This window comes from Dromiciops gliroides, chromosome 4, assembly GCF_019393635.1.
Source record: "Dromiciops gliroides isolate mDroGli1 chromosome 4, mDroGli1.pri, whole genome shotgun sequence".
NCBI lineage: Eukaryota > Metazoa > Chordata > Mammalia > Microbiotheria > Microbiotheriidae > Dromiciops > Dromiciops gliroides.
Window position 1 is genome coordinate 257,962,026 of NC_057864.1, and position 21,238 is coordinate 257,983,263.

Genomic DNA, 21,238 nt, shown 5'->3' on the forward strand with positions numbered 1-21,238 from the left:
CCCTTTCCTGTGAGGGGTCATGGCCAAAAAGAAATGAATCAAGTGGTGATTAACCTTCTGGTGGTGCTCCAAGTAAGTTCTGGTTAAGTCCCAAGTTTAGTTAGGCTAATCTTAAGATGAAAGATAGGAGAGCCTGGCCAAGTTCTTACTCAAAACCTTGCCAGCCTGTACCAGCTTGGTAAAATTCATCTTTTGGGAACACAGGGTCATTTTCTGCCACAATGAGAGGGGGAAGGGGAAGACTTTCGCAGAAGTTGGCTCAATATAGTAAACTCTATATTAAAACACAGATGGGGTGGTGGGGGTGGTGTGCCTGGAGGCCTTAAACACCCTCAAGAAAATGAAATCTATCCTGGTTTCTGTGCACTCCCATCTCTTTCCTACTTTCCCCACCCCTAAGAAATGACACAAAGATACAACTTGAACACACTTTTTTAATTCAGGATTGGGGATAGGGGCCAAGAATGGAATATAGAAGAAGTGAAATCAAGCAAATTTCGGAGTAGAAATTTAGATAACAAAGTTAGGTCAAGAAGTAAGAGTTGGAGATGGGGAGGCAGCTCTGGGCTCAGGAGGATCAGTCTCAAAGTACCGGTCCAGCAGCATCTCCACCTCGTTCTCTTCATAGTCCCACACCTGGAATCGTGTCCCATCAGCTGCACCCCGGATCATGGCTGACAGCACTGGGGGAAGAGCAGAAGCAGAAGTGAGACCCAGCAGTGCCAAATGTCCAGACTCGGCGCACTCCAGGATCCCCTTTTGGGGAAGGGTCCTAGAATCACTGTGAGTCTGTGACAGCAGAGCTGCCTTCTAGTGTCTCAAGGGATGCTGTGTGACCAGGAATAAGGCCCTGGGGTTAGAACTAGGAATAATGGCTGGAAACTGAGAAGAGGCAGGGCTTGACCCAGAGTCAGAGCAGTTCAGGGGCTGCATCAGGGAGATGGCAGATCACCTTACAGGGGAGGTCTTCAAGCAGGCCTGGGAGACCTTGCGGTGCCTTAGAGGCATTCTTCAGGCATAACACCTCCCAGCTCCCTTCCTAACAATCAGTTCTCTGCAGATGACTTTGGGGTTGGGATGAACAAAGTCTGAACCAAACTGCTTGGGTCTCTCCTGCTCCTGTCCCCTCAGGAAGGTAGGAGTGGACGGTAGGGCACAGGGGCACTCACCTCGCCCAGACTGAGGGCGAAACAGGCACAGAATTCTCTTGTTGAGAGCCACAGCCCGGCCCAGCTCATAGCCAACACCCAGGGAAGGCTGGGTCACTTCAGCCACCACCACTATGGGGAGACAAGCAGATGATGAGCTGGCTCCAAGTCTCTCTGGTGTTTGTATGGATGCAAAGAGGGCCAGAGACTGCATATGAAATGATACAGCATGTGTACAATTACACATAAGGTGGGACTGTTATGGAAAGGTATGCAAGGAGCACACAGTGAACCCTGGAGGGAAAGGGTAACAGACTCCTTGGACTTCAGGGTAGAAAAATCCAAGAAACCTCTACCTTGTGCTTCTGAGCACTGGGAAGCCCAAGGGGGTAACTCACCATCTGCCTGCTGCAGCCAAGCCAGGTCTCGTTCATGAATGAGTCTGTCACCCCCTGCTGCCTCTTCCCCTGCAGAGATTGGGTGAGCATGGAACCGGCTAAACAAGGAGGGAAACCTACTCCCACCCTGAGCCGTCAACTGGCCTGAGGCCCCTCTCCACTCGCTAGCCACAATTCCACAGTCTTCTTCACCCCACAATCACTCACTATCCCCAGGGTCAGAGGAAGAGGAAGAAGTTGGGTGGTGTGATTTATAAGGTTCCTTACAAGTTGAAGATTCTGTGAAAAATGTTTCGTAAGAATTTATTATGTGCTAGGTTCTAAGATAGAGACGTATAGGACTGAGTTCCTGTTCTCAAGGTCAGAGAAAGCACAGTAAGTGGAGAGTGGGACTTCAGCTGGACCTTGAAAGACAGTTAAGAAATGGATATATAAAGTCAAGCATAAGCTGAGGTGAGAGTGTGAAGAGGCAGAGGCAGAAGGGAGGGCCAAAAGGAGTCTCATTAAAGCAAATTCTTTTTTTTGGTTTGTTTTTGGTTTTTTAGGGCCATGGGGGTTAAGTGACTTGCCCAGGGTCACACAGCTAGTAAGTGTCAAGTACCTGAGACTGGATTTGAACTCAGGTCCTCCTGAATCCAGGGCCGGTGCTCTATCCACTGCACCACCTAGCTGCCCCCAAAGCAAATTCTTTTTAATGGAGAGTGGGAGATAAAGTTATTGCAAATTGTGAGAATCCTTGAATGTTAGGCTAGGAAGTTTGAATTTTATTCTGTTTTTGAAAAGGGCAATGGGTATGATCAAAGTAGTATCTTAGGAAGATTAAACCAGGATGGATGGAGGAGAGACAGGATGCCAGACGGCCTACAAAAGAGTCTATTTCAATAGTTTAAGACAGAAATGAGTGTCTTAGGGTGGTAGATGCATTAATGGAAAGGAAGGCATGATATCATAGATACTTGGAAGGAAACATCAACTAGATTTGTCAGCTGACAATATGGAAGGTAAGGAAGAGGTCAAGAATGAAAAGAGGGCTCTGACTGACTGTTTTAGAGTTTGTGATCTTAGCAGAACACACAGGAGAAATATACTTGAGGCAACAGGAAATGTGGCTCTGCAGGTTATAAGAGGTTAAGGAGAGCTGGAGATACAGACTTGGAACTCATCTGTATTTATAATTGATTAAAGTTATGGAAGTGAAGAAAATTTCCAAAGACTAGTTTAAAGAGGATCAAAGACAAAGCCTTGAAGGATACTGACATTTAGAGGGTGAGACATAGGAACTAGCAAGGGAGAAGGGTAAGGACTAAACAGAGGTAGGACGAAAACCAGTATGGTGCCTCAGAAGCAAAGGGAGAAGAAAGAGGGGTCCAGAAGAGGAGGCTGATCAACTGTATGAAGTACTACAGAGAGTTCCTGAAGAACAAGAATGGAAAAAAGGCTACCAGATTTATGTCGAATATAATAATCCCAATGAGAAAGCAATTAATCAAAAGACATTATTGTGGCTACACAGGGAGCTCTCTACTAAGCTGAGTTTTTAGACAGAAGGTATGACATGTCCCCTAAAATACTATGACGTAGGGAAAAGGTATAATGTTAGCAGATGACAAAGGGACATGGGAAAGGACCCTGGGGAGGCCTTTTCCAGGACTCTAAACTTTCCTTTATAAACAGAAAACAGCCATAATGGTAGAACAAAAAAACAAAAACAAAAAAACCCCTTAAAATTATATGATTCATAGCTTTGTTGAAGGAACTAAACTTTTTTTTGGGGGGGGGGGCAGGGCAATGAGGCTTAAGTGACTTGCCCAGGGTCACACAGCTAGTACAGGTCAAGTGTCTGAGGCCGGATTTGAACTCAGGTCCTCCTGAATCCAGGACCCGTGATTTATCCACTGCACCACCTAGCTGCCTCTGGAACTAAACTTATTTAACCCAGAGAAAAGAAGGCTTATAGAGACCATAATAATAACTACAATTGAAAGACTATCATATGGAAGATGAATTAACCCTTTTATCTTGGTCTCCAAAATATAGGACTAGGAGCAATGGGAAGATATTGAGGAAAAGTAGATTTCAAGTCAGTATAAGAAAAGGCTTCCTTTTTCACTGTCACTGGAAGCCTTCAAATAGAGGTTAAATGACTACTCATTAGGGGCATAAAGGTACAATTGTTGGTGTGACTACATGACTTCTTAAGGTCTTTTCAAAACTTGTTATGCTTAGATTTTATTAAAGAATTACACTATTCCTACTTTGTTTCTGACTATTCTGGCAAGAACTGTCACTGAACTAACTGTAAAAAAGAAAAAGTTTGTTCTGACAAACATCACTATGAGATAATCAAACCTGAAAGTAACTGAGGAGAGAATAGAAAGGCAATTACATCCAAGTGTACTGAAAGAATTTACAGATGTGATTACTGAGACAGCATGAGTAATCTTTAAGAACAATGAAGAGCTCAATGGCTGGAAACAAGCAAACGTCTTAATTTTTTTTTGGGAGGGGGTGAGGCAATTGGGGTTAAGTGACTTGCCCAGGGTCACACAGCTAGTAAGTGCCAAATGTCTGAGGCCGGATTTATACTCAGGTCCTCCTGAATTCAGGGCTGGTGCTCTATCCACTGTGCCACCTAGCTGCCCCTAAAGGTCTTAATTTTTAATAAAGGGAAACAGGTACATCACAGAAACAACTAGCAGTCTGATGTTATGACAAAAAAAATTAAAGAATGGATTTTTTTTTTTTGCAGGGCAATGGGGTTAAGTCATTTGCCCAGGGTCACACAGTTAGTAAGTGTTAAGTGTCTGAGGCCGGATTTGAACTCAGGTACTCCTGAATCCAGGGCCAGTGCTTTTATCCACTGCACCACCTAGCCGCCCTAGAATGGATTTTTAAAGAGTGAGTTTGTGAATCTCTAGAAAGGTAGGTGGTGACTACCAAGAGCCATCATGGGTTCAATAAGAATTATATCATTCTTTTTGTGACTGGGTCAATGGAGAGGCGCCCATTAGACTATAAGCTCCTTGCAGGCAAGAGCTGTCTTTTGCCTTGTTTTGTATCCCCAACAATAAGCAGGCATTTAATATCTATTGACTGATTATAGGAAAATTTAAAGTCAATATAAGGAGGGGGGAACTAGGTGGTACAGTGGATAAAGCACCAGCACTGGACTGAGGAGGACCTAAGTTCAAATCTGAATTCAGACACTTGACACTTACTAGCTGTGTGACCCTGGGCAAGTCACTTAACCCTCACTGCCCAGCAAAATGAAAAAAAAGGAAGTCAATAAAAGGGGGAAAAACCCCAATCTACTTTACTTTAAAGTACTTTACCCAGGCAGAGGGGATGAGAGTGATGGGTTATCTTAGTCTTTCCAGTCCCCATTTAAAAAAAAATAATAGCTAACTACACTATATAAAATATATAGCACTATATGCCAGGGACTGTGCTAAGGGCTTTAAAAATAACAATAATAATAATAGATAACATTTATATGGTACTGTGCTAGGTGCTTTAAAAATATTATCTCATTTGATCTTCACAGCAACCCTGGGAGGTAGGTACTATTATTATCATCCCAGTTTTACAGATGAGGAAAGTGATTTGCCCCGAGTTAGTCTCTGAGGCCAAATTTGAACTTAGATCTTCCTGACTCTAGGCCTGTCGCTCCCCACTGCGCCACCCAGCTTCCTCTAACTGCCCACTGCTCGGACAGCCATAGCCCTGGAGGCCCTCCAGAGGTCTCAGGTTAACCAACCCTACGGTCCAGCCCAAGACTCAGGTCGCCCGCGATATAACTACGGGTCACACACTTGACAGAGAGCAGACTCCGCCCCATGACCCGGGCCTACGGCTAAGCCCCTCCCCTCCCCCCCAATCCAGTTAAGACCCCGCCCCCTATCGCGCAAGGCTCGGACCCGCAGCGGGGGGGTAGGGGGGGGTAGGGGGGTAGGGGAGCGTCCCTCCCATCTCCCCTCCCCCCTCCTGCACGCCCAGGGGTGAGTTCTGGCCCCGCCCTCTGCCCCTGAGCTAGCCTCTCACCGCGGGCGCCCAGCTCGGCGGCCGCCACGTGCTCAGTGAGCACCGCCCCAAAGCGCCGCAGTCTCGACACGATGCGCCCGTAGAGGGCCCGGTCCTGCCTCCCTCCTCGGATGCTCCCGCAGAAGTACAGGGCTCGCCGGCCTGGTCCCCCCGGTCCCCCCAGCTCCCCGGGCTCCCGCGGCTCCACCCCAGGGCCCCACTCCCCGCCCCGCCCCCGGTCCGGAGCCGAAGCCGCCGCCATGCCCGCCTCCGATACAGACTCCACCCGCCGCGTGGGCTACGGCACCGCCCCAGCGGCGCACGTGACCTCCCGACACGTGACCAGGCAGAGGGCGTGGGGGAGCCGTACCTTTACCCCCACCTCCCCGCGTACAGTGAATGTTAGAGGGGAGGGGGAAGGGGCCGCCCTAAGAACATCCCCGCCCCCCGCACTGGGCTACGCCCCGCGACCGTCATAACCACCTGGACGCGGGCACCAGCGGCGTCGTGGTCTTAGCGGGAGCGCGCACGTGCACAGCGCAAGGCTGTGGTGGGACCCGGGTTCGAGTCACTATGTTCAACCCTTCCCTTGTGACTCTGGGCATATCATCCTTTGTATTCTCTGAGCTCCATTTTCCTGATCTATAAAAGGGGAATAGGGTAGCTAGCTGCATGATGCAGTGGATAGAGCGCCGGGCCTGGAGTCAGGAAGACCCTAGTTCAAACGCGTCCTTCGAGACTTCCTAGCTGTGATCCCCTGGGCAAGTCACTTCGTCCTGTTTGTCTCAGTTTCCTCATCTGTAAAATGGTCAGGAGAAGGAAACCGCAAACCACTCCCAGTATCTCTGCTAAGAAAACCCCAAATGGGGTCACCAAGAGACAACAGAATGGAGATAATAAAAACACTTACCTGAAGGCTATGTGTTGGTCGTTTTTTTCAATCATTTCAGTCGTGTCCAACTCTGTCACTGCATTTGGGGTTTTCTTGGCAGAGATAGAGTGGTCTGCCATTCCCAACAACTTATTTTTTATTTTATTTTTATTTTTTGGCGGGGCAATGGGGGTTAAGTGACTTGCCCAGGGCCACACAGCCAGTAAGTGTCAAGTGTCTGAGGCCGGATTTGAACTCAGGAACTCCTGAATCCAGGGCCGGTGCTTTATCCACTGTGCCACCTAGCTGCCCCCCCAACAATTTATTTTTACAGATGCGGCAAACAGGGTTAAGTGACTTGTCCAGGGTCACACAGCTAGTGTCTCTATGTAGAGGGCTTTGCAAACCATAATGCTGTGAATAGAAATCAGAGTCATGGAATTATTAGGCATGAAAGACACCAGCATTCAAGTGAGAGCTCCCTGGCTTACTATTTTCCTTAATGGCCCTCCCTACTAAGACCTACCCCAACGAGTCTCTGCCTGAAGATGACCAACAACAGGGAAAACCATGCCTTCCTAAGGCAGCCCATTATTGTTGTTTGGAAATGGGTTGGTTTTTTTTTCTTGTGATAATAATACTGAATCAGTTTCTTTGCAACTCCCACCCATTGTTCTCTGTTCTTTCTTCTGGGGTCCAAGCAAAACAAGTCTAATCCTTCTTCCATGGGACAGCCTTACAAATACTGGAAGGGAGCTATCATGTATTCCTTGATTTCTGTTCCTCAAGTTCAACATCTACAATTCCTTCTACCAGTACCCCTTGGACAAGAAAATAGGGCCTGCCTTTAACCATCCTGGTTGCCCCTCTAGACACTTTCCAGCTTATTAGTAGTGTCCTTCCTAAACTGCAAGTGCCCAGATGTATGTAGGCAGCTAGGTCTATGGGTGGATAGGGTGCTGGGCCTACAGTCAGGAAGACCTGAGTTAAAATAAACACCACAATATAAGATAAGAAAATGGCATGTATACACAGAAAAGAAACTTTAACATATCCATAATAATGATTCACATTTAGATAGTGCTTTAAAGTTTACAGAGTATTTTCCTCACCATAGTCTCATCATATAAGTTGCTTAATTATTCCTATTTTAACTTTAGCTTCAATACTTGAAGGTTTTGTCATTTCATTCCTATAGATATTTCCTCCACTAGTCAAGATCATTATTGCCCCTCCCTGCCATGGGGTGCTTTGTGGAAAATTGTAGCACAAGGGAGAGGCTGTGCACCAGATCAACAGGAGGTCCCAGACCATTACCAGGGCACTGGAGCAGAAAGAGGTGTCATCTTGCAGGTCCCCAGCTTATGCTGTCCTTGAGATCCTGGAACTACACACAATACCCTAAGAAAGCATGAGCAGGAACGGTCTAGATCTTCTCTTCAGAAGTGCAGAAAGCCCAGTCATAATATAAAGTCTGAAGTTAGGAAGCAGGCTGGAAGAATGAGCAAAGAAAGAATTCCATTATATAGAACTATTATGGTGGTAGGCATGTTCAAGACACAAACTCAGAAAAGAATTATTCCAAAACAGCTACAAGCAAAACCTAAAAGGAAAACACATCTTGGGTACAAGTTTACCTAGAATTCCCAGACAAAATGAAGAAAGATTTTTAAAAAAAAGAAATAATTAGAGGCAGCTAGGTGGCACAGTGGATAAAGCACTGGCCTTGGATTCAGGAGGACCTGAGTTCAAATCCAGCCTCAGACACTAGACACTTACTAGCTGTGTGACCTTGGGCAAGTCACTTAACCCTCATTGCCCCACAAAAGTAAAAATATAAATAAATAAAAAGTAAAAAAATAGAAATAATTAAAAAAAATTTTTATCAATACAATGAGATCTCTAGAGGGAAAAAATGAGAATTATGGAAGAAAGAATTGGAAAGGGAGTTACTAGCTTCGCACAAGAGGCAAAACCTTGTCCAAGCAACAAATCTCCGTGAAAATTAAAAGGGATCAAAAAGAATCCAATGACTCCATGAGGCAACAAGAAATATTAAAAGCCAAAAGACTGAAAATATAGAAGGAAGTGTAAAGTATCTCTTAGCAAAAACAACTGATTTGGAAAAAAAGATTGAAGAGAAGAAATTTAAAAATCACTGGACTACCTTAAAGCCATGTCTCCCACTCCCACCCCTAAGAGACTAGATATCATATATTTCAATGGATCTTAAAAGAAAATTGCCCAGATCTCTTAGAACCAGAGGACAAAACGAGGATGGAAAGAATCCACTGGTCACCTCCTGAAAGAAATTACAAAATGAAACTGCCCAGGAACATTATGGCCAAAATTCGATTTCTAGGTCAAAGAGAAAATACCTCAAGCAGCCAGAAAGAAAGAATCCAAATACAAAGGAGCCACAGTCAGAATTACACACAATTGGACAGCTACCACTATAAAGGAGAAAACGTGGAATCCAGTATTTCAGAAGGCAAAGGATGTATGCTTTCAGTCAAGAATAACTCACCTAGCAAAACTGAGTAGAATCTACAGGGGTTTGAGGAATAGATCTTTAATGAAATAGAGGACTCCCAAGCAGCATTCCTCATGAAAAGACCAGAGATTTGTAGAAACTTTGAAGGTCAAACATAGGAGTTAAGAGAAACATAAAAGGTAAACGTGAATGAATGATCATAAGGGAATAAACAAAGATAAAAAGCTTACTTCTATTATAAGGAGATGATTACACCTCTCCCCTCTGAACCCTATTATCATTAAAGGTAACTGAGAGAGTCAAATTAGAAAGAAAACCTGAGATTGGTTTTGTCATGTCCTGATGATCTTAAAAAGAAAATTAAAAGAGAGGGGAAGAGGAATACACTAAGGGGAAGTGGAAAGAAAGGTTAAAGAAAATTATCTCATGTAGTTGAGATACAAAAGTAGAAGTCTGTACAAAGAAGAAGTGGGACCAACACTTATACCTCCTTCTCATCTGAAGGAGGGAAGGATAAATATACACAAACTAATACATTTCACTTGACAAGGGAAAAAGAGCAGAAAATGGAGAAGGGGAAATTGGAAATTAGAAAGAGTATAGTTTAAGGGAAGGATTGGTCCTAAGCAAAACCAAATCAACCTCAGGATATGCAAAATTTTTTATAGCTCTTTTTGAGATGCCAAAGGATGTGAGGAAGTATCATAAATTGGGGGAATGGATGAACAAGTCATAGTTTATACCTGTGATGGAATGTTATCATGCTGTAAGAAATGAAAATAAAGGAGATGATTTTGGAGAAACCTGAGGGAGACTTACATGAATGAATTGGTGCAGAATGAAGTAAATCGAACCTGGAAAACAATTCATACAACAACAACAACAACAATAATATAAAGACCCACAACTTTGAAATACAGGAACTCTGAGCAGAGTAAGGACCAACTATGGTTCCAGAGGACTAATGATGCTACATGCTACCCACCTCTTGATTGAGAGGGGAAAGATGAAGAATGAGACATACACACACACACACACACACACACACACACACACACACACATATAATGAAACGTATAAAAATGAGATATATAATAATGAGACATATGTATATAGAATGATATATATGTAGAGAAAGAGGAAGGGAGTTCTGTATAATGCAACATATGTGTTCCTAAAAATTACTCTTCTATGCAAATTTGAACAATAAAAACCACAGAGCTTATGGAAAAAATGGGTTTCAGGACACATTTCCAGCAAAAGAGGTTTCTTTTATTTTTGCAGCATTGTCTCTCACAGTCTGAAATCTGTGTTCCTTTATGCCTATTGCTTAGGAGATAGTGCATGTTCTCTGTGTTTCTTTCAAGCAACTCACCAATCCTTAAAGCTTTCCTTTTGTATACACTGCTTGTAGTTTTTGAACCAGAATGCTTAGGCATGTTTGGGATATTGAATGAATGATTTAAAATATATGTATATATAAAATATATATAGAGAGAAGTTCACAAATGCAAAAGATTAATGAAACCCAACCTTGTAAGATAACACACACAGAAAACTAAGGTAGATGTATGTGCCGAAATTTTGTATATTTCTACACAGTTGTATAGCTAGGTGCAGTTTTCTGGGTTCCCCTAGTATTTCTTGAAGATGAAATCACCCATAAACAAACATGAAATTCATGTTTGTGAAAGAGATTTTGTTTTTCATTCATTGCCAATTGTGGAGGCAAGGTGGGAGGCAGAGACATACTTTTGCTGATTAAAAAAAATAAAGTTTAAAAAGATCATATCACTCTCACACCTTTCAAAAATTGTATTTTTGTTTCAAAAAGCAAAAATCTACCTTATCTCCCCATGAGAAAAAAAGAAAAAATCCATTGCAAGCATATGTAATAAAAATCCACGTTGGCCATATGTGGCCAATATGATCACATATGGCCATAATTATCTCATTCTGCAATCTGAGTCTTTCTCCTCTTGATCAGGAGGTGGGTAGCATGTTACATCATTAGTCCTCTGAACGTATTGTTGGTCATTACACTGATTAAAGTTCCTAATTCTTTCAAAGTTATTTACCATTACTATATTGTTGTCATTGTAAAAATTATTCTCCTGGTTCTGTTCACTTCATCTAGCATTCTTTGGTTTCTCTGAAATTATCCCTTTCATAATTTCTTAAAGCACAATCATATTCTATTTATATATCATATATACCATACACATTTATATGCCATACCCTCTTCACCATTCTGTAATTTATTGGCAGCCTCTCAGATGCCTGTTCTTTGCCACTTCAAAAAGAGCTATAAATATTTTTATATATTTTTAGTTTATTTGGTTTAGGACTAATCCATCCCTTAACCAAAACTCTAATTCTTCCTCCTCCCCCCTTCTTCACTTTTCCTCTGATTTCCCTGTTGAGTGAAATGTATTTCAGTAGCTAAATGTGTATGTGTATGTTTGTATATGTACACTTCCTTCCTTTGATCAGTTCAGATGAGAGTGAGGTTGAAGTATCAAGCTGTTTTCCCTACCTCCTCCTCTTTGCTTGTCTAGATGTCTACTTGCACACTCTGATTATGTTAATTTTTTCTAATCTTCCTTCCACCCTCCCCACCACATATTCTACTTACCCTCTCTTTCCATTTTCCTTTTAAAATCATTAGGACATAACAGAACCACTCCTAGGCTTTGTCTACTTAGATTCCCTCTATGACCCCTCATTATGATAGAACATGTTTCATCTCTCCAGTACTTAGAATGTAAGCAGTTTGCCCTTATTTATTCTCTTATGATTGTTCATTCATGTTTACCTTTTATGTTTCTCTTCACTCTTATGTTTGACCTTCAGAGTTTCTACAAAGTTCTTGGTCTTTTCATGAGGAATGCTTGGGAGTCCTCTATTTCATTAAAGATCTTATCCCCGCCCCCCAATAGATTCTACTCAGTTTTGCTAGGTGAGTTATTCTTGGCTGAAAGCACACATCCTTTGCCTTTTGAAATACTGGATTCCAGGTTCTCTTTTCTTTTGTAGTGCCAGCTGCTAAATTGTGTGTAATTCTGACTGAGGCTTCTTTGTATTTGGATTTTTTCTTTCATCTGCTTGAGGTATTTTCTTTTTGACCTGAAAACAGAATTTTGACCATAATGTTTCTGTAAGTATAATTTTGGGATTTCTTTCTTTTTATCTTTATTTTGTCCTCTGGTTCTTAGAGATCTGGGCAGTTTTCTTTTAAGATTCATTGAAAAGGGGTAGCTAGGTGGCGCAGTGGATAAAGCACTGGCCCTGGATTCAGGAGGACCTGAGTTCAAAATCAGCCACAGACACTTGACGCTTACTAGCTGTGTGACCCTGGGCAAGTCACTTAACCCCTATTGCCTTGCAAAAAATAAGCAAACAAACAAAAAACCAAGATTCATTGAAATATGATATCTAGGCTTGGGGGGGAGAAGGAGGAGGATCCTGGCTTTAAAGTAGTCCAGTGGTTTTTTTTTTTTTTTTTTTTTAGTGAGGCAATTGGGGTTAAGTGACTTGCCTAGGGTCACACAGCTAGTAAGTATTAAGTGTCTGAGGCCGGATTTGAACTCAGGTACTCCTGACTCCAGGGCCGGTGCTCTATCCACTGCGCCATCTAGCTGCCCCAGTCCAGTGGTTTTTAAATCCTTTCTCTTCAACCTTTTTCCAAGTGAGTTGTTTTTCCTAAGAGATATCTTACATTTCCTTCCATATTTCAATCTTTTGGCTTCTTTTAACATTTCTTGTTGCTTCATGGAATCATTGGCTTCTCTTTGGTCCATTCCAATTTTCAGGTAGTTTGTTGCTTGGGCAAAGTTTTGTAACTATCAATGACAAACTATTAATTCCCTTTTTCCCTTTCCCATTTTTTTTTTTTTTGGTGGGGCAATGAGGGCTAAGTGACTTGCCCAGGGTCACATAGCTAGTGTTAAGTGTCTGAGGCCAGATTTGAACTCTAGTCCTCCTGAATCCAGGGCCAGTGCTTGATCCACTGTGCCACCTAGCTGCCCCATTCTTTCCAATTTCTTAACTCTCATTTCTTTTCCTAAAGCCCTCATTCCATTTATAAAAGCTTAAAAAAAATTTTAAATCTCTTCCAGACATTCTAATTGGGTTTGTGCCCAAACTGTATATTTTTCTGAGGCTTTGCTTGTAGATGTTTTAGAAACATTCTCTTCTAGATTGACTCTTAAGCATGCCTACTATCATAATAGCTCTTTATAGTAGAATTCTTTTTTTTCCCCGTTTGCTCATTCTTGCAGCCTACCTCCTGACTATGGACTTGATGTTAGGGCTAGGCTCTGCCATACTGCTGGAGAGATCTGGGATGATCATATTTGCTGGTTTCTTGGGGGTGTTGAATGGTGCTATTTCAAGATCTCATGGACAGAATGGGGACCTGCAAGCTTTCAATGCTTTCAATATGATCTGATTGAGACAAAGCTATTTGTTCCCTGCCCCCTACCCCATCTGAGCTTTGCAAGTTCCTGACCTGAGTTTTGGTCTGAGCAATGGTAGATACTATTGGATTCAGCCCCTATTAGCTAGCTGGAAAGCTCTGTGGGTTCAGAGTGATGGAATTGTATGCTCCCCTTTGATCTAAAATTCCCGTCATGTTTATTTCTCTGCAGGCTGAGTTAAATGCTAGAACTCACACCTGTTCTGCTCCTGGAGTCTGAGCTATACTGTCGCTGCTTACTTCTGAACTTCTTCCTTTCTCTACTTGGGCCTCTCTACCTGGGAACACTCCTCCCTGCACAGGACCCCTTCTCAGTCCACCCTGACTCTGTGACTCAGAACTGGGTAGTGGGCAATAATGCTGCCAGTTGTCAACTGTCCCCAACTCAGTATCCAAGTATGGGTCTGGGGGTGCCCTGGTATGGGTCTGGGACTCCTTTTGCCCCAGTGCACAGCCTCTCCCTGAGCACCAGAGTACCCTGGCCCTGCTTATCTCCAGTGTCCAAAGACTTCTCTGTCTTGCTCCACATGCCAAGCCAGGCTGGACAAATGACTCACAGTGACTTCTGTATTTATCCCGCAAGCATGGTCTGGTATATTTTCTAGCTCTGTTTAGAGTTTTGTGGAGGGGAGCTTGGCTATCCTACTTCCTATTATTCTGCCATCTTGGCTCCACCTTCTTCCCTCCCCTCTACACTTTAATAAATACATAAAGATAAGTTATTGTGGTCCAAAATTTTTTAAAATCATCATCTGGTGGTTAACTATCTGGTGATGATACCTTCACATTAAAGGTGAGGAAATGAGCCCCAAAGAGGGAAAGTGACTTTCTCAAGGTTCGAAACAAACACAAACCTGAGTCTTCTGATTCCAGACCAGTTCAGTGATAGTTCTACTATACCACAAATCCAATATTCTGCTAGTGATGATGATTGTTATTATGGAAAGTATCCTCAGAAAACCAAAAATTATTAATGAAATTCAAGACCTATTACACCAAGGCAGCTATAGAAAGATTACAACTTCCTCAGGAAAAAAAGGGAATTGATAGATGTTTATAGAGCAGGTCAGAAACCTACAGAAATACTTTTAGAAGAAGCAGACATCACTTCACCAAGCAGTATTTAAGGCTAATAACATTTACATGTCCTTAGATTTGTTGAATGGAACCAAAAGTTGTTTGCTGTCAGATAAAGCCTAAGAAACAGCTAAGATCCAAAGACAAAATTAAAAAGCCCTTCGTAGGTGACAGCCACAAGAACTCTGCCAACAATAAATCAACAGAGAAGCACCTAACAAAAAGTTAGGTCATGAGGATTTATTTGTGGAAATAAAAAGGTCTTTGATGGCAATTCAGGACTAGGTTATTGCCATGAGAAATTATAGAAGGTTTATCCTTAAGGAATCCAGGCTTAGTGATCACATATAGATTATGCAAAATCAGTAGAAACTGAGCAATATATCACCACAGGTTTTAACATTTTAGCATCTGAATAACTAGAAAGACTTGACTTGGTGTTTAGAATTAGATATCAGAACCTTACTTTCCTGGACAGACAGATAACAAATCCCCATACTACAAATATAGATCTTGCCTGGAAATAATTTTGATCCATAAAAACAAGTATAACATTTACAATCACCATACTAAATGCTTGAAATCTCTAAGCTACAATTAAAAGGTTTCAAAACATAGAGACAGTGTGGAAAAACAAAACCATGGTGGATTATGATAAGGTACATTATCATCTCTTTGTCTTGTCTGCTTCTAGAGAATCTTTTCAGTAAACCTCCATAGGATGATGAGTTTATATTTTAATACTTATATTCAAACACAAAAAAGCAGTGATTTTACCTTAGCCTACTGTTCTCAGAGATCACTGCTCTGATGTCTCTGGCCTCTCCTGCCAAACAAAAGGAAAGAAAAAAGTTTAAGGTTTAGAGATGGAAAGAACCTTGGTGATAATCTAGTCATACACTCATTTTATAGATGAAGAAACTGAAGCCCATGGAGCTGTGATTTGTCCAAGGCCAACAACACAAGTCAGTGTCAGAATGAGGATTAGAATCCTCTTCTCATTCCAAAACCAATACTCCTTCCATCATACCATATTTTGCCCCATTCTGCAGGTGAGAAACTGAAATTCCTCAACAGGAAAGGATTACCTGGGATAAAAATCCAGCATAAAACTCAGCACACTGCCAGAATTAAAGTGATCCTACTCCAAGGGGGGAGGGGGCAGGATGCAGGGGCTGATGGGAAAAGTAAATCAAGGAGGACAGGTCAAGAGATAAGAAGGGACAAATGAAAATGAACAGGGGAAGGGTTGTGGAGGCTGGTGAGGGATTCTGGGGAAAGGAGGTATAATAGGAAAAGATGGGGTGATTAAAACTGATGAGAAGTTATGAGGATAGGTCAGGTGATGGAGACAGGTGGGAAGAGGAGGAGACAGGTGGGAGAACAGGTGAGGAAATAAAGGTGGGACAGATTTGGAGAATAACTCAGCAGGATCGGTGAAATCTGAGTCGAGGGACCAGTTAGTCAGGGATTAAATGAGGGCGGAGCGTCTGTGAACCCTCTGTCCAGAGACAGGAGAGAGGTGTTGTCAAATCCGAGGTGATGATGTCAGAGCTGGAGCGGTGATGTCAGATCCCGGGCGGTGGGGCGGTGATGTCAGGGCTGGTGCTGATGCTGGCGGCGCAGTGCATTGTGGGCAGCTCCCCGCTCCGTCGTCGCCGCCGCCGCCGCCGCCGCTGCCGCGGGAGGAAGATCGGGGTCGGGCCGGGCCGGGCCGGGATGGTCGGGGTCGGGAGGCCGCCGCAGCCGCTGCAGCTGCAGCCACCACCACTGCCAGGGGGAGCGGGCTGCGCCAAGCCGCACTGAGCCGCCCCCGCCCCCGCCCCGCCCGGGCCCCGGGGGATGCGCCGCCCGGAGCCGCTGCAGCCGCAGCCGCAGCGGAGACAGAGCAGGTGAGGGCGGGGCGGAGCCGGGGAATCGGGGCCCTGGAGGCTGGATTCTGAGAAGCCGGGGGTTGGGGGCTGGCTGGAGGAGGCCAGGGCAGGAGGAAAGTGGGGAAGGCCCGGGCGGGTGCAAAGGAAAAGAGCTGAGATAGGGAGGGCCGCCTTGCCTCTCTCCCTTCCCACCCATCATTGCTGCTGCATCCCTCTGCTCCCAGATCCAAGCTCCCTATGTCCTCCTCCTCCTCCCCCGCCCTCCCGTCACCACCCAGAGCAGGGCCAGAGGAAGCAGAGCCTGAGGCCCATCCCTGTCCTCAGCCTCTGGCTCACACACATTCCTCTTAATACTCTCTAAGGAATCCGGCATCCTCATGTTCCTCCCCTCCATGGATTTTGCACCTTTCTTTTTATGCTCATCATCTGTCCTGATGACTTTCATGTTGCCCACCTACAAGCCATTCTTATCTGTCTATATAACACCTGTTCCCATTGCTTCTCCTCTGTCCCCATTGCCCCCTTACTGGACCATATTACCTCTTTACATGTATCTATCATTCCCTCATATGCCACCATCATTTTTCTCACCTAAATCTATCCCTATTACCAGTCTTCACTTGATCCCATTTTTCTACCCATCTCCTATGTAACTATCATTCCCTCATTTGAGGGGTGATCATAGTCCCCTCAATTGTTTCCTCAATTCCCCAAAGAGTTCCCAATGTCCTCTGATCTCTTCCCAGCATTCTTATCTGTCCCAGTCAGCTTCCTCACTTTTCTGTTACCTCCATCTATTCCTGTTACCTCTCACCTGTTCCCATCATCCTTATCTGTTATTGCTCTCTTTACTTGCCCCAGCCCTGTTCTTAACACTCCACCTCTCCCCATCGCCTCCTTCACTGACTCTATTATCTCCTCATTCCACTTGTCCCATCACTCCCCTCCACTGGTCCCATCACTCACCTGTCCCTTTATACCCATTACTTGGGACCTTCAGTATAGACCCCTTACTTAACATACCTACTCACATGCATACAGGAATTTTAATGTACACCTACATGAGCCTTCATGTACAACTACTTGTACATGTCTGTACATACATACATCTGCTGCACACATGTACCGTTAACATGTCCCCACTATTTATATTTATATATATGTATTTCCCACTATTTTATATTAATGGCCATATACTTATAAAAACACATACATGTTCTTCCTGTCCTGACTCATATATCTCCCTTGATCCAGTCTTGGACAGGATGGGCCTAAAGATGAAGGAGGTCCACTTCTTCTTTTTTTTTTTTTTTTTGGTGAGGCAATTGGGATTAAGTAATTTACCAGGGTCACACAGTTAGTAAGTGTTAAGTGTCTGAGGTCAGATTTGAACTCAGGTCCTCCTGAATCCAGGGCCAGTGCTCTATCCACTGCACCACCTAGCTGCCTCTGGAGGTCCAATTCTTTCTTCTTATATGCCTGCCTCCATCTCCACCTATAAACTAGGTGACAGTAAGGAGAGGGGGACACAAGCTGATGGGCTGGAGAGAGTTAGAGAGTCACATCAAACAAAAAGGATTCCCCTCTACATAGCAGCTATAATCCCTAATTTCCCCCTATCATTTTTTCCAGCCTTACCTCCTGGATTCTATTCCTTCTTTCATCCTGTCTTTGTTATACTGTCCAAGGGAATCTCCCTTCTGATTACCCTTGTCCCATTTCAGCAAGGGCAGTTAGGTGGTGAAGTGGATAGAATGCCAGGCCTGGAGTCATGAAGACCCATCTTTGTGAGTTCAAATCTGGCCTCAGACACTTACTAGCTGTGTGACCCTGGGCAAATTACTTAACCCTGTTTGCTTTAGTTTCCTCATCTGTAAAAGGAGCTGGAGAAGGAAATAACAAACCACTGCAATATCTTTGCCAAGAAAACACCAAATAGGGTCACAAAGAATCGGACACGACTCAGAAATAACAACAAAACATTTCAGCACTGGTGGGAGGTGGAAGAGAGGGAGGGAAGAGGGAAGATGCACTCGAAGGCTGTTGGAGAGATGTCAGCTGAGCCATTTGAATAAACAGACTTTCCAACAGTTACTCCTAACTCCTCCTGCCTAGGTAGTAAAACCCACCCATTGAAGGGCGTTCTGAATCATTCGCCTATAGCAAGAAACTATTGGAAGCCAGGGGAGATGATACCCTACTCCTGATCTATGCCTTCCCACCTATGAACTTGGCTTCATGATGTCTGAATGCTGGTTCCCAGGGAAACCACACATCCTATCTCAAAGGAAAAAATAGAAGCAATTTCTTAATATTTTCTCAGGCTTCCAACCTGGTTTCTATAGATACTTTCTTCTTCTATGGCCATATCAAAATTTCCCTTCTCTTGGATGCACCTTTCTCTTTCCTATCTTCTTCTTCTTCTTTTTTTTTTGCAGGGCAATGAGAGTTAAGTGACTTGCCCAGGGTCACACAGCTAGTTAAATGTCAAGTGTCTGAGGTTGGATTTGAACTCAGGTCTTCCTGAATTCAAGGCCAGTGCTTTATCCACTGTGCCACCTAGCTGCCCCTCTCTTTCCTATCTTCTTAGCAAGTTACTTTTTTCCTACAAGGTCAGTTTGGAGATGGGGATAGGCAGCTATGTTAGGAAGAAAAAAAGGAAGAGCAAGGGAAGAGCACTGGCCCCAAATCCCCCAGTGACAGGGATGTTATCATCCTCTATGTCTGCATGCCTCCAAGCAGGATGACAGAGAACTGATTTTCTCTTCCTCTCAAAAATCTCTAGAGAAGACCTCTGCCCTTACCTCCCCAAATAACAGGTGCTCAGTTTGCAAACCTTCTGCCCCAAAGTTAGGAAGCCTTTCCTTATGACTACCTCCTTTTGCTTCTCCCCACCAAACTCTGATTCCCCTCTTGTCCTGTCCTGCACAGTGGTCAAAGGTTATCTCCCTCCTCTATCCCCACCAAGAAAGCTCCTCTATCAGGATAGTCATCTTCCCATTCACTCATCTTCCTTTCAATCCTCCCTTGCCCTACTACTAGGTGGCTTCATTTTCCCTTAGCTCTTAATTCATATTTGCTCCCTGCTTCTCTCTCACCCTCCTGCAGATGCCTCTTCTCTTTCCCTCTCCTTCTTCTCTCCCTCCAGGCTGGTTAATTGTCTCTGCTTCTAAGGGATATCTTGGGCCTATTTCACAAGGGGATGCACTATTACATCCTTCTTACCCCTGTGGCTGTATTAGTGAGTCTCTCTTTCCAGGTAGAAATTTTCCAAAGTTGGTTTTGAGGTTTTGGGTCCCCCCCCCCCGCCCGCCACTACATTGATATGTCTGCTTAGGCAGGGTGCATTTTACTATATTGTCCTGGCTTTTCTTGGCTAGAATGATTCCCAAGGTTAGCATGTCTCACTTTGGATCTTATGTCTTTTCCATACTCACATTTGGTTTGCATGAGTGTCTCACCTTGGCTAATTCTTATGTCTGTCCTCAGTTACAGTCTCTCTTTCTCCATTTGTTTCCATCAGATCTCTTTTACATTAGCATGTAGCATCCCTACTCTAGCATGTGTCTCCTGAGTTTAAACGGCATTCCTACAATGAGTAAAATCTCACCTTGGCTAGCATGTTTCTTACAGTTAATGTATCTCTCTTAAATTACTATTGTGTCTCTTTGGTTGTGTCTCTTTGGTTAACCAGCATGTCTCACCTTGGCTAGCATGTCTAACACTAGCCTATATCACTTGCCTATCAATATTTCTGTGGTTAGTATGTTCCTCTTCTCATTTAAAATGTCTCTTCTTGTTGGTTTTGGAGTCTTTCTTGTTTATGGTTTTCCCATTGATGTCTCCCCTATAATTTCTGGTGTCTCCCTCATTTCTGCCCTTGGCAAGCATGGCTTCTCCTATTGATTTTTCGTTCACCCCAAGACCCATGTCTTCCCATGCCTGGTGTAGTTTTTCTTCCCTCTTCAAAATGTTCTTCAGATGAACTTGCTTTGGGTCGGGAAGGAAGGGAAGGTGCCCCAGTGAACGGTACAGATGACCTTTCCCCTCTGGGTGGTGGTGGGTGGGAAATTTGATTTGGGGAGATGTTGGGCTTTCCTTGTCTTCAAGGTGGATTCTAAGCACCATCCTACTTACTTTCATTCCCATCCACTCACAAACCTTCCCCACTTCCCCAGGTAGATGGCCCAAACCAGGCAGGTGCCACCAAAACCCCTCCCTCTGGCTGGCGGATGCAGTGCCTAGCGGCTGCCCTCAGGGAAGAGGCCAACATGAGTGGGGGAGGGGAGCAGGCCGACATCCTGCCGGCCAACTACGTGGTCAAGGAGCGCTGGAAAGTGGTGAGTGACCCACGGACAATAGAAGGACAAGGAATAGTGACGGATCCTTGAGGGGTGGGTGGGATGGGGTGGGGTAGAAAGGGTTAAGCTGTTACTGCTCAATGTGTCCCAGCTACTGAGCCCCAAAGGGGGAGGTGCTCACATACACATTTGCATATTGTTAGCATTCCATTTGCATGCTTAATTTTGTATAGCTAGGCTGAGAAATCTTTGTTCCTGCCCTGCTTTCCCAGTCACTCCTTCCCTCCGGTCCTTGCTCTAGGAGACTTCAGGGCTTCCTTTTCCTGCAATGTCAGGTTGGATTGGTCCATTCTAGAAGTAATCCTGCTTGGATTTCCATCAATGCTCTGGGTCTGAGCTGCAGAGCCCAAGGGAGGAGGAGTAAGAAGGGAGCTAGCTCTTTTTCTCTATCAAACCCTATTAACTCTCTAAGACGCTGGTCTAAAGATGGTCCCCCCTTGGTTTGGCAGAAGTAGGGAGGGCTGAACAAGATCTCCTACACAGACTCTAGGGGTGAGGACCTTGCAGGCTGCACCCTA

At 44.1% G+C, this 21,238-nt stretch overlaps 2 protein-coding genes and 1 long non-coding RNA gene across 3 annotated transcripts in view; 1 reads left to right on the forward strand and 2 right to left on the reverse strand.

Annotated features, from left to right (window-relative positions):
- Positions 1-420: 420 nt before the first annotated feature.
- DNPH1 (2'-deoxynucleoside 5'-phosphate N-hydrolase 1) lies at positions 421-5,829 on the reverse strand. Its single transcript, XM_044002540.1, has 4 exons — positions 5,588-5,829; positions 1,547-1,615; positions 1,170-1,280; positions 421-683 (listed from the first exon to the last, which is right to left on the reverse strand). The coding sequence occupies exons 1-4, from the start codon at positions 5,826-5,828 to the stop codon at positions 529-531; spliced, it is 576 nt and encodes a 191-aa protein (XP_043858475.1). The 5' UTR covers position 5,829; the 3' UTR covers positions 421-528.
- Positions 5,830-7,467: 1,638 nt separating this feature from the next.
- On the reverse strand, positions 7,468-15,715 carry LOC122754272. The gene is made up of 3 exons (XR_006356345.1): positions 15,574-15,715; positions 15,263-15,311; positions 7,468-7,929 (listed from the first exon to the last, which is right to left on the reverse strand). It is a non-coding gene; the product is annotated as an uncharacterized LOC122754272 (long non-coding RNA).
- Positions 15,609-21,238, forward strand: part of TTBK1 (tau tubulin kinase 1) — a 77,438-nt gene continuing 71,808 nt past the window's right edge. The window contains 2 exon segments of the mRNA XM_044002539.1: positions 15,609-16,377; positions 20,538-20,699. Coding sequence (XP_043858474.1) covers positions 16,051-16,377; positions 20,538-20,699 — 489 coding nt within the window. The 5' untranslated portion in view covers positions 15,609-16,050.

Excerpts from the sequence above, each read along its gene's own strand:
- DNPH1 (XM_044002540.1), bottom strand. The coding sequence starts at position 5,828 with ATGGCGGCGGCTTCGGCTCCGGACCGGGGGCGGGGCGGGGAGTGGGGC. Across the intron at positions 1,281-1,546 it reads TTGGCTGCAGCAGGCAGATG|TGGTGGTGGCTGAAGTGACC; the intron begins GTGAGTTACCCC and ends GTCTCCCCATAG. Across the intron at positions 684-1,169 it reads TCGCCCTCAGTCTGGGCGAG|TGCTGTCAGCCATGATCCGG; the intron begins GTGAGTGCCCCT and ends CTCTTCCCCCAG.